Raw genomic sequence first — 12,709 nt, 5'->3', positions numbered from 1 at the left:
CGCATACAAGTTCTGTGCACATTCATATAAAATTTCTGTAAAATAGCAGCACCGAACTGAGGGGACGCCTGAAACCATTGTGCTGCATTACCATGCAAGTGCAGAGATGCAGACATCAATTTGAGCGCCTCTGGAATTTGGTACAAAAGAAATATGCGTGACCAAATACGAAACCCTTCTCCCTCAAATCTGGGGAACTCCATTTTCGGCATCCAGGGGCGCTTGTGGCTGTTCTCGTCAGGCGGGTGTGACGGGTTCAGAACCTGCGTTACCTCAGGTATACGCTGTTGTGGTGGTGCATCCGAGAGATGACAATCCTGCAACAACAAAGACAAATCAAACAACTCTTCATGGTCAGCGGAGGTACGCTGGTTTTGTAGGCTGGAGTGCAATCCATTCTTCATGACTTGGCACACAAAAATATTGATGTTTGTGGAGTGGGTGTAAAGGAGGGAGCCTTCTAGTTAAGGGTTGGTGTTCTAATAAGGTACCTTTGTACCAATACTTCGTGTCTTACAAATATCATTGTAGGTTCCTTCATAAGAGGCCTTCCCAAAGAACTCCCTTGTAGTACTTCGTATCTTGATTCCCGTTCTTGACATAGAGTTAAATTTTCAGGAGTAATCTTGTGTTGTTAATTTTTGTGGCAGGATTGTGGATTATTGCATCCGAAAACGATTACAATGGAATACCTGCTTTGCCCGTCGAGTTTACAGGGAAGGGGAATACTATGAAGAAATGATGCGCTATCTCCGGCGCAATCTTGCAGTACGTTTCTAATACCTCCCATTTTCCTGATAACATTTTAGAATAATTTTTTTGCATAAGGTTGGGCACTTGTTGAGGGAAAATTTCAATCCTCTCTTGATAAACATTCACTAGCGCATTACTATACCCTTTTTTTAACCTGTTATGAGTAAAATACAGTGCGAATACAACATCTTTTGTGCTGGGTGCAACCAAGTCACAGAACTTCACAAGTCTTCATTTCGGTCCCATAACTTGATCATTGGGTGCAGTCCTGATCAATTAGGTGCCACCCTGAGTGTCAAGTGCCACGCTCAGGCCTCAGGCCTCCTGAAATTTAAAATCACCACCCGCTGGACATGCCACACTTATCTTTTTTCCCTACCGCCCCCTCCTGATCGCTGCACCTTTTCTCTAACTTCTCATCTTCTGCACCGTCAATCTTCCCCAGACGGTTTACCGGTTTAGTACTGATGGTGGTGGACAATCGTCAAAGGTGGCTGCCCTTTTGTTCATCAACTGCGAGACGCATGCATCACCAACTTCATTTGATGCCTTTTCTCACACCAAGTCTAACAGTGTGACGCGAAAGGTTGGAAAAATACACGAGATCATGCCGAACAAGGGCAGCACCTAATCACGTGCATTGCACTGCGTCGTGCGTGCCTATCAACATGTCCCCATAAATATGTTATCTTTTTGGGAGAACAAAGCAATCTATTCTTGGCCGCAGCAGCAGAATGTTCTCTATCTCTCAGGCCAGCCTGTTTGTCTCCATGTTCACTTTGTCAGAGAAGACAAATCACAAGAATGTAACACAAAGGTGAACAGAGTGGAGGAAGAAAATGCTATGGCTAGGTTCAGTGGGATGTTTTGCAAAATTCCAAGAGACCCACACATAGAATGTGATACATCGGCCCCTGGGCAAGTGAGATTATCCCAGGTGTCACCTTGACCTGTCCTGCGTACACTATTAAGTTTGTGACCAAAATTAGGACAGTAAAGTTTTTTTTTGAACTTTTGAGGAATATGACGGTGTTTACCCCATTTGGATTTTGCTGCCACACTTGACCCGTAGCTGTTACGTCGTGTCAAGTTTTTCCAATTTAATGAATTTTCTCTGATTTTGACCAGTTAGGTCCACATGTTTGGATGACATGGCTAGTGAATTGGATCCGAACTCCAAAGCGCAAACCAGCTCGGTGCGTCTTCCCTATCCGCACGACCAGACCTGCTTTCTTGCCCACCAGCACAATCCGCAGACCCACCTTAGCCCAGTAGACTGCACCTGTTTGGTGGTGTGGTCAAGCCAGATTCACTCTGTGCGACTACATGGTGGGCTAGAGATGAGCAAACAGCGGCAAGGAGGAGCGGCAACGCGCGATAAAGCTCGCCGGCAGCACTCGCTGGTTACTCCACATGGGCGGGTTTGCCGGTAAGGCGGTCAGGTTGTTTGGGTAGGTAGTACACTCCCAACTGGTTTACGCTTCCTAGTTGGAATGCTAGTCACCAGCCATGTCAGCCTGACAAGTGGACCTAGCCTCTCCAAATTGTCGCAAATTATTATACTGGGTTGAACTTGACACAATGTAACAACTTTGGGGTAAAATGTGGCAGAGAACTTTAAATGAGGTAAACATCAAACGGGTAAAATGTGGAATTTACTCTTTGATTTTAGATACCTTGTTTTCATACTGTATCTTGCCAGTTACAGTTTCTATTATTTTTCTGTAATTGCTTCTGCAAGCTCATGTTGCTCTTTTGTTGATGTGTTCTGATGGTTGTTGGGTATATGGTATGATTCAACATTCTCTTATCTTGAAAATATGAAACAACACTTGGAATTACATCTTGCATGGAACTGTCATTTTTGTTAATGTAACAGAAACCAGTCTAACCCAACCCAGCTTGTTACAAAGAATGGCTCTCCTATGGTAAATAGTTCACCTGAAAAGCTCAAATATCTCACTTCATACATAATGTTTTGCAGTTATACCCATACCATCTTGCAGACTATATGTGCCGAGTATTGAGGATCTCACCATTCAGATATTACTGTGACATCCTGTTCGAAACTATGAAGAACGGTAATCTGTTGTTAACAGCAAGATTCTTTCAAAGAATTCTATCTTGTGCTGCAGTCCTACAGATCAGTTTTAATTATTTTCTGCTGGAAAATTTCCACATTTATAAAGTAATAATGGGCTCCTTTGAAATCTGCTGGTATCCCAGGTTGATTCAATTGTTTTTCATCTGTTCAGTTTTGTAGAACAGGGAAATGTAATGTTAGGTGTGTGCCAGCCTTCACCCCCCACCCCTCAACCCCCACAATTTTTTTTGGTTTTCCACCTCTTGCTTTATCATGGGCACTTGGAGCAAGTCCAGCTATCATCACTCACTAATGATAGTAGAAGAAAAATATGGCTCTTCAGTCTTTTTGTAAATTTCACATACGTCCTAGTGTACAACATGCCGGTTGCCAATGGCTGTTTGTTGAACTCTCCTCCCCTGTCATCCGCTCTTGGGCGCCTCCCTACATCGATCTCGGCTGCGCGCTGGTGCTCACGGTGGCTGCGCTTGGGTGGTGTGTTTGCAGCGACTTGGCTTCACTCCATGCTCTTGGTAGCAAGCAGTAGCTCTCCCCCCTCTTGTTAGCCAACATACCTAACCTAGCACGGCCTGGTGGACGCAGGTGGCAGATTGTTGCTTGTGGAGCTGTGGTGCTCCTGCTGTTCAGGCTCGCGAGTGGGGCTGTGGACTGTGCTGGGCACTCGGAGCCCCGTCTGATGGTGTCCTGGATTAGGGGGTACTCACAACGTCGACCTACCATTCATGGGCCGGGCCGAGGCCCACCGACAACCGAAAAATGGGCCATGACCCTCGGCGTACTCAAGATTGAATCTTCCGAAGACTTGGCACACACTTCAAGGCATATTCAAATATTCGGCATGTTTATCTCTAGATGCAACCGACCATGTGTAACCCTAGGTACCCCCGGCCCCTATATAAGTCAAGGGGTTTAGTCCTTAGAGGCAAGACTTTTAGACTCATTCATACGATCTTGAGGTAGATCAACGTGTACTTTATACCCCATCCACAATCAATACAATACAAGCAGGACGTAGGGTTTTACCTCTTCGAGAGGGCCCGAACCTGGGTAAACACCGTGTCTCCTACTTCTTGTTACCATCTAGCCGAGATCACCAGCTCGGGACCCCTACTCGAGATCTGCCGTATTTAGCTCCGACATGGCTGGCCTATGCAGGTTCCGCTGTGTGGTCACAAAGGCGCGATGGCTCATCTTCGGATGACGACAACATTGGCTGCGGGAAGACCTTCCCCGGACAACCTTTTGCCTTCGGCAACATTGTGTTGCACGCCGACTCAACTGCCACCTCGGCTAGGTCGAGAATCTCGCCCCAGGCTAGACCATCAGGTTTCGCAGTCTAGAGTATGCCGTGACTCCCGTGGCGAGCTAACCTTTTCGGGCTGGGTGTCGGACCAGACTGGAGATCTCACCGACGCCATCGTCCTAGCACCAGATTCAATCTCGGAGCAGGGCCTTGGAGCCGCCCAAACCTCGGGTCTAGCCTCGAGCTCGCATCCGAGTACTACCCCGTCGAGTCAGACGTCAGATCTTACCGACGCAACTGCCGAGGCCGCATCCAGTGGCACCTCTGGCGAACTTCAGTTGATCCCCGCCTACCGTTAGATGGGCGAGGCCGACATCACCCTTCTGAACGAGATGTTAGATCGGATTCAGAACCTTACTCTTAGACGATCATGCCTCGATCTACGATCGGATCTGGGAGAAGGTTGGAGAGGTCGGAATTTTCGGCCCACCCTCTACCCACCTAGTCGCAACCGTCGAGGACTTGACTGATGTTTTAGCAAGCACCTCCGAGGAGGCAGTCACCGGTGCATGGTCGGCTACCTCTACCTATGATGTTTACATGGTGGACACCCTTAAAGATGGGGGAGGAAGCGGTAAACCACCCAAATGCCGCTGATGAGGCCGCCGTAATGGTGGCATAGGCAACAGCGACGCAAGTAACGGGGGCACAAGTGGTGGTGACAAGACCAACGGCGGCACCGCTCATGACTGCAACAATGACCCGCATGCCGGCGGTGACCTCGGCGCGAACAACCACAACGACGACGCTATCAAGGGAGACGACGTTGACCCAGCCGCCGCCGCCGCCTATCTTCCCGAGGAGGAAGACGACATAAGCCTCGGTCCCGAGGAATATGATGCTTACGAGGAGCCCTTCAAGGAGCCTCGGCCAGAGACACTCCGCAAGCGCCTGACCAGCACACCCAAGAGCTACAAGAAAAAATCCCAGCAACTCAGAACCGATCAGGATCAGCTCAATGATCGATGGATTGAGCTCCTGAGGGTCGAACAAGAACTCGAGGATAGACATGCCGTCGCTAATTGGTTATACCCCCAAAGGAACCTGTTGTCGGAGCTCGATGGGGAGGCCGATGGCAGCGTGCTACCAAAGCGTGACTGGGCCGAAGTGCCCGATCGCCCTCCTCGCGGCCGAGATTGGCCTACCGGCAGGAATGAGGAAGTCTTCGAGACAACCGGGTGCCGAGGAGGAGTAAATCCAGCTCAGCCCCCCAAGAAAAACAATCTACGGGAGAGGCCACCATTAAGGACAGAGCCTCCATCTTGATCAATTTACAAATCCAGGGAACGCCAGCCTGCTGGACAGGTGGGCTATCTGGCTTGGCTCACCAAGCATGGTGACGTACGAAACTACACGCGTGACCGACACGTTACCGGGTCCGATGCGTTTCATGCTACAGCCAGGGTCCAAGGAGCTGTCCACCCTATGTGCTTTACCGATGAGGTTATGTGGCACCAGTTTTCGTTAGGGTTTAAACCCATAACATTGAGTAGTATGATGGAACTACGGACCCCGCTATGTGGATCGAGGATTTCCTCATGAATATCCACAGGGCCTGAGGCGATGATCTCCACGCCATAAAGTAACTACCCTTGAAACTCAAGGGATCGGCTTGGCATTGGCTTAATAGCCTGCCTAAAAATTCATCGGCAACTGGGGGGACCTTGAGGATGCTTACTAAGCAAATTTCCAGGGCACTTACGCCCGACCCCTGGATGCCGATGACCTCGGCCATATCACATAGAAGCCAGAGGAGTCGGCCAGAAAATTCTGGAATCGGTTCTTGACAAAGAAAAATCAGATAGTGGACTGCCCGGCCGACGAGGCAATCACCGCTTTTAAGCACAACACCCGCAATGAATGGCTCGCTAGAGAGCTCGGACAGGAAAAGCCTCGGTCTACGGCGGCCCTCACACTTAATGCCTTGATTCTATGTAGGCGAAGATGCGTAGGCGAAGACAAGTGGCTAGCTCGGAAGAGTAACCACGGTGGATACCCAAGCACCTCCGCAGCACGCGATGGGAACGAGAAGCCTCGGCGAAACAAGAATAACAAGCGCCACAATAGAGGACGTAAACATGATATATGTTACACACGTCACTAAAATGAGAGGAAGCACACACTACGCGAGGTCTACACCGTTGAGCCAGGTGCGCCAAAATATAACCCATGATCGGAAATCCCGATTGTTTTTGACCGAAGAAACCATCGGACTAGCATCCGTCATGGAGGCACGGCAGTGCTGGTGCTCGGTCCCATAGTGGACGGTTTTCATTTAACCCGAGTCCTCATGGACTGGGGAAGCAGTCTCTATGATATACATCGATACAGTAAAATGCATATCGACCCGGCGAGGATCAAACCAAGTAGCACCACCTTTAACGGTATCATACCGGGAATGGAAGCACATGGCTTGGGAAGCATAACCTTAGACGTAGTCTTCGGCACCCCTGAATTTTTTTGAAGCGAGGAGTTAATCTTCGACATTGTTCCTTTCAAGAGTGCCTATCACGCACTCCTCGGGCGAACAACATTCGCTTGTTTCCACGCCGTCCCGCACTACGCTTATCTAAAGCTTAAGATGCCGGGGCCAAATGGCGTCATAACAGTCAATGGCAACATGAAGTGCTCTCTCCGAACAGAAGAGCAAATCTAGTCTTAGCGACCGAGGTACAAGCCGTCGAGGAGGCATCAAAAGCTCGTGATGTGTCAACCAGCCGAGACCATATGAAGCGTCCAAAATTAGGTCGCGGTGCATCAAACCACGCCCAGAATATGGACATCTCCTCGGGGCAAGCAGATGACGGCCCTAAATAGGGATACACCCTCCACTGCCCCCGCTACATGACCGAGGCCTACGTTCCTCGGGTGCACAACTTGTTAAAAATTCCATAGGGTGGTGGAGCATCAAAACACAAGGGATTACTCATCGGATAAACCGATGACTATCTCCGGATCTTCGAAATCGAACATCAAGCTCGAAGTTCCAAACTCAGGGCAACATGTCACGATGCGTGCCTAAAATTTGCTTGTGCCATAAGGGCACGCGCTCAAAGTACAGTCAAGAACTGTTGGAGGCTCGACAGTACACCACCTCGGCGATCAAGCTACGTATGTTTGAAACACAGATAGCTCGGCCAGGGGCTAGCAAGTTGCCTAGAGCTAATAACGGCAACCTCCGCTGAAGCATGCTCTCAAAGCATCCGACTGCCATCAAAATGCCTTAAGAGTAGAAGGGGCACCAAGGATAAAGCGGAGCCTGTTGTCCTTAGATTTGCCGTGGAGCCGTTGGGTGGACGGTTCCAAGGGAAAACGTCTGCCGTGCACCTTCAAGGCACACCGAACGCTTCCACAATTGACCTGGGCACCAGCTCCGTGAAGGCGGTGCACCAGCCCGAAGAAGCTGCTCGGTAGAGGATCGCTCGGCCACAGGGCCTTGCAGAGGTCCTCCATGGCTGGTTTGGCCGCTCGCTGAAGCTCCGCCAACTGTTTCAATTAGTTGCCGAGGATGGGAGCACCCGCAGTCTCATTGAATTGCAGCTAGAAGGCATCTGCTAGGCTGCATCTTCGCGCGAGCTGAAGTACTGTCACACATTATCCACGCTTCGCGAGAGTTTCGAGAAGGCGCTTGATATTCGTCAAACTTGGGTCAGTTCGGAGAAGCGTTGGCCGAAGATACACTGCAGTAAATACGGCTTACCGGCAGCTATCTCGGTCGCCTGCCGCAGCTCCTCCTTCGCAACATTTGCCCGGGAGGTGGCCTCTTGGCGCTCTTGCGCAAGCTTCTTGAGCTCGGCAGCGTCCTTCTCCTTGGAGGTCTTCAACGCGTCGCGTTCCTTGGCGTCCGTCAGCAGATTCTCCTCCACCTTTGTGATGCGGGCGTGCGCAGCTTGGCGAGTTTTTTTGCTCCTCTGCAAGCGCGGTGTCATCTTTTTGCGCCGCGACTTTTTGCTGCTCAGCCTCCTTCCGAGCCTTTTCGAGCTCGGCTCGCAGTTCGGCCAGATTATTTTTGCCCGCTGTACAATTTGAATAGAAAAACTAAATTAGGTTTAGAACCATTTCAGCAGCAGTATGTGATATGTATGCATTCCGTATCTGCTGCCTTCTCCGCCTCCCGCCTGAGACGAACAATTTCCTCCTCGGATTGCGCCAGGCGACGAGGCATGGGAGGTGGAAACCTACAAACATTACGCACAAGCAGATCAGCAAAATACCCAAATATATTAAAAGATTCAATCCTTTTGTTGACTCCTTTGTGAGCCAACACGAGTCTTGGGGGCTACTTCATATTCGTGTTTGTTCGAAAATAAGAACATCAAATCTAGATACATCGACCCTCAAGCCAGTTCGGTAAACTGACTTAAGGCTCGAGGGCTACTGCAATTACGCTTTCAAGCAAAATTCCGAAATCATCCAAGTTCTTTTATGCTGTCTGCGGATGATGCCTCGGCATCCTCCATGAGGGCTACTGGTTATACCTGAATATATTGTTCGAGCCATCAAAATAAATTGTAAGAACTTGGTAAACAACATACCTCAAAGCCTTCACTAGGCCAAGGAATGCCTCAAGTATTCTAGCTTTGGTGGACCGAAATTGGTTGTAGGCTGTGCTGAGCATGGCACGGTGGTCGGGAAGGATGGAGGACTATTCAAAGCTACCTCCATCGCCCGCTGGCGCTCCAACAACTCGGCCTCTCCATGGCCGAGCATCTGACGAGTAGTCCTCGACGCCCCGCCCTTGGCTGGCGGTGGAAGGGGCGCCCCTTGTTGGTCCCGTGGCTCTAGAACCACATGGATCGGGGAGGCCAGGCGGCTGAGCGCCGGGTCATCATGACCAGAGGGAACTTTTCCCCTCCGGTCCTTACAATTCTTCTCCACGATCGAGGATTGAACCTCGGCCACGGGAATATCAGTCTCCTCCCCAGTGCCAGAGGCTGTGGGATGTGGCTGCGATGTAACCTCCCCTAACCCGATTTGGGTGAGGAGAGGATTTGGCGCCGTATCAGAGGAACTTATGGCCAGCGATGGCCTCGGAACGCCATCGCCACATTGTGCCCTATAAAAGGAAGAAAAACAAATGTGAAGACTTCATAACCTAAAAACGCCTTGTCAATCAAAAGTAAAATTGTTAAGCCCTTTACCTATGGGCGGTAGGGCGTTCGCGGATACGCCGTGACTCCTCGGAAGAGTCCAAGCTAATCTGCTCGGCGGGCCCCGAGGACTCGCCCGTCGCGGCGGTCTGGGCCCTCCTCGAACGCTTAGGTCCGAACAGGAGCAACCACCTCGGTGCCCTTCGATACTGCCCTCTTCCTCTTCCCACTTGGGGAAAAATGAACCCTGCTGGAATCCTCCGGCTCCCCGGAGCTGGAGCCGGAATCCGAACCTTGCTGACTCTCAGCAGGAGGGTCGGCTGCGCTGCCTCGGGAGGCTGGGACCTCGTAGTCATGGTCTTCTTGACCTCCTCCTTCGTTTTGACCGGGACCTCATAGGGGTCCTCGGCCAACAACCCCTCCAATATGGAGCTCATGGGCTCCTCCCCGTTGAGGTGTCGGAGATTTAATTGACTTGGCGCGTGTGTGCCAGTCCTGCAAAATAAACATGTAAAGCCGACCATCAGATAAAGGATGCTATGGAGACTTAAATAGCAAGTCAAAGCGGCGAAAGAGAAATTTACCTCGGCAGCGGGGTGTGATATGCAGTAGCCAACGTCATCCCCCTCGGTCCGGAACTTTTTGTCCTTAGTGTTGAAGAGGATCTTCAGCATCCCACCGAGGTCCTTCCCTTGGAAGAAGTTCCGAACTATCGAGTCCTCGCCCCCGACACATACCTCCATAGTGGAGATGCTCGGGCTTGAAGGGGTTGTACCCCGTGAGGGATCATCATGTGGATCACATCCACCAGGGTGACGCCCTCATCAACAATGGCCTTCACTTGGCTCTGGAGTTCTGCCACCCCCTCCTGGTTCCCCCAGTCGAGGGCCTTGGCGGTCCAAGAGTGCAGCCTCATAGGCGCGACCAAGGAGGCAGGGGCCCACTCCTGGCCCCCCGGTGGCATGTCGGTCATATAAAACCATTCTCTTGCCACAGCTTCACTGTCTCGATGAATTTGCCTCTCGGCTAGGAGACATTGTTGAGTTTGCTGATAATGGCACCTCCGCACTCCGTCAGATTGGGGCCGTTGTTGTGCGGTTTGATGCAAAACAGCTTCAGCCAGAGCCCGAAGTGGGGCTCGATACGGAGGAAGGCCTCGTAGAAAGTTATGTAGGTGGGTATGTGGAGGGTGGAATTGGGCTCTAAGTGATGGAACTAGAGCCCATAAAAGAATAACGGCCCCGAAGAAAGGGGTGGATTGGGAAGCCGAGGCCTCAGATGAGGTGAGAAACGAAGACGACCTGCTTACCCTCCCGAGGAATTGTGATCCTTGAAGCCGAGCAGATCATGTCCCCGACAAGGGGCGAGCGGCATTTGACCACGCCTTGTGGCGTGAGGTAGCCGCTCTTCTAGAGCTCGGTGAAGTTGCCCATGGTGATGACGGAAGGCATCTAGAGCCCCCTCTTGCTCGCGGCCTATTCCTCGACCTTGGCAATGGCACCTTTCCCCTTGCTAGCCATCTCTTGAGGATGCAGGGGGGAATGGGTGGAGAGGAAGGAAGGCAAGATGTGTTGCAAGTCTCCGGGCGCTAGAGCTCGGGAGTTTTTTGGCGATGGAGCAGAGAAGGAAGCGTGCGGTGAATTAGATTCATCCATTCCCTTATATAAGCCAGTGAAAATACCAAGGGGCACTATGCCACACAGTAAAACCGCCAGTTCCCAAGGCGTCGTGAGGTATGTGCGTGCGCGATTAAAGGGATTTCGTTAATGATATCGTGGAAACCCGGGGCATGATCCCTTTATCAATGGGATGTGCCAATAAAAACGGCCCCGAGTTGCGATAAACTCTGAGTAATCGCTATTGATGGGACCTATTGGTTCCATAGTGAGTGGTGGTGGTTCAGTTTTTGGACAGAAGTTGTCAGGGCGCAACTCGACCGTCTCACTACTCCCACGTGGCAAGCCTTAGCTGTTAAGCTAAAGGGGTCTTCGGATCCAGAAAGAGTGCTTGAAGGAGGGCCTTATTAAAAGAATGCCCCGGTTACCTAGAAGACGTTTATCCTCGGGTCTACACATGGTAGCAGTAAAAGATGTCAAAAATTAACTTAGAGACCTCAAAATTCGAGGAGACCTCGGACATGAAGCCAATTCAGAAGATCGAACTCGCGTACGAAGCCGAACACCTGAAGATGAAGCTGTCCTGAGGAATACTTCAAAGTCCTCGGCTTGAAGACCAGTTCAGGGGCTACTGATGGTGTCCTAGACTAGGGGGTACTCACCGCGTCGGCCTACCATTCATGGGTCGGGCCAAGGACCCACCGACAACCGAAGAACGAGCTATGACCCTCGGTGTACTCCAGATGGAATCTTCCAACGACTTAGCGCACACTTCAAGGCATATTCAAATATTTGGCATGTTTATCTCTACATGCAATCGACCATGTGTAACCCAAGGTACCCCCCGACCGGCCCCTATATAAGCCCTGTAACCCAAGGTACCCGCCTGCCGGCCCCTATATAAGCCGAGGTGTTTAGTCCGTAGAGGCTAGACTTTTAGACTCATTCGTACGGTCTTGAGGTAGATCAACCTGTACTTTGTACCCCATCCACAATAAATACAGTACAAGCAGGACGTAGGGTTTTACCTTTTTGAGAGGGCCAGAACCTAGGTAAACACCGTGTCTCCCTACTTCCTGTTACCATGTAGTGGAGATCACCAGCTCGGGACCCCCTACCCGAGATCTGCCAGATTTAGCTTCGACACCGTCCTCGCGCTAGTGATGGTGCCGGGATGTTGTGTCGTGACTCTCGCCTTGCTCCTGGCAACGGGATGGCTTGTTCTCGGCTTGTCAAGTTACAGGAAAAACCGTCAGCCTAGCAACAAAAGACTTCTTTTTCTATCCTTTACTCCAGCCCTTGCCCTGCCTTACATATCTCTGGCGGGGCTAGGGTCACAAAGATTCCTACTCGGGTAGGAACGTCAACTTGGGGTTCGCTCTGAGATCCTTCTCCCTCAAATTGTTCTGCTAGTCTCCGAGGACTTCTCCCTTCATAGGGCTTGTCTTTCTAGGAGGTCGGGTGGAGCTCCGTGAATTCCTGGAAAACAAGACACGCATGAGGAGATAGGAAGGAGTGAGAGCCTAGCGACGCTTACCCCTCTAGGAGATTCTTTGTGACTCTTTGTGAGCTACCAATGGGTAAAGCATGGTGGTATCTGATAGTTCCTAGTGGGGGGATTTGCCTAGTGGCCCATTGTTGGGCACAAAAGAATTCTACTCAGAATGTTGATCTCCTGACAACAAAACTGAGCAAATAGTCTATTTGATGGTGGGCGGTTGGTATTTGGAGATAAAAAAGGCCATTCATTCCGTCATAGTTATGGGTGGGACCTGTCAGATTGGGGTTGTCAATCCTAGCTAGTGCCCCTAGGGTAGGCTGCCACGTCTCTCTCCAGAACCGA

At 50.8% G+C, this 12,709-nt stretch overlaps 1 protein-coding gene across 2 annotated transcripts in view; it reads left to right on the top strand.

Annotated features, from left to right (window-relative positions):
• Positions 1 to 12,709, top strand: part of LOC109761307 (uncharacterized) — a 47,453-nt gene that overhangs the window by 11,545 nt on the left and 23,199 nt on the right. The window contains exons 1-3 of one of the 2 annotated variants that reach the window (XM_045234779.2): positions 150 to 363; positions 651 to 768; positions 2,738 to 2,834. In XM_045234779.2, coding sequence (XP_045090714.1) covers positions 739 to 768; positions 2,738 to 2,834 — 127 coding nt within the window. In that variant the 5' untranslated portion in view covers positions 150 to 363; positions 651 to 738. Of the gene's footprint in view, positions 1 to 149; positions 364 to 650; positions 769 to 2,737; positions 2,835 to 12,709 lie in introns of those variants that run through there. The other variant, XM_040403843.3, reaches the window with a different exon arrangement.

This window comes from Aegilops tauschii, chromosome 3 (assembly GCF_002575655.3).
Source record: "Aegilops tauschii subsp. strangulata cultivar AL8/78 chromosome 3, Aet v6.0, whole genome shotgun sequence".
NCBI classification, from domain to species: Eukaryota; Viridiplantae; Streptophyta; class Magnoliopsida; order Poales; family Poaceae; genus Aegilops; species Aegilops tauschii.
The sequence above is the reverse complement of the archived record's forward strand: the minus strand, read 5'-3'. Positions and strand labels throughout refer to the sequence as shown.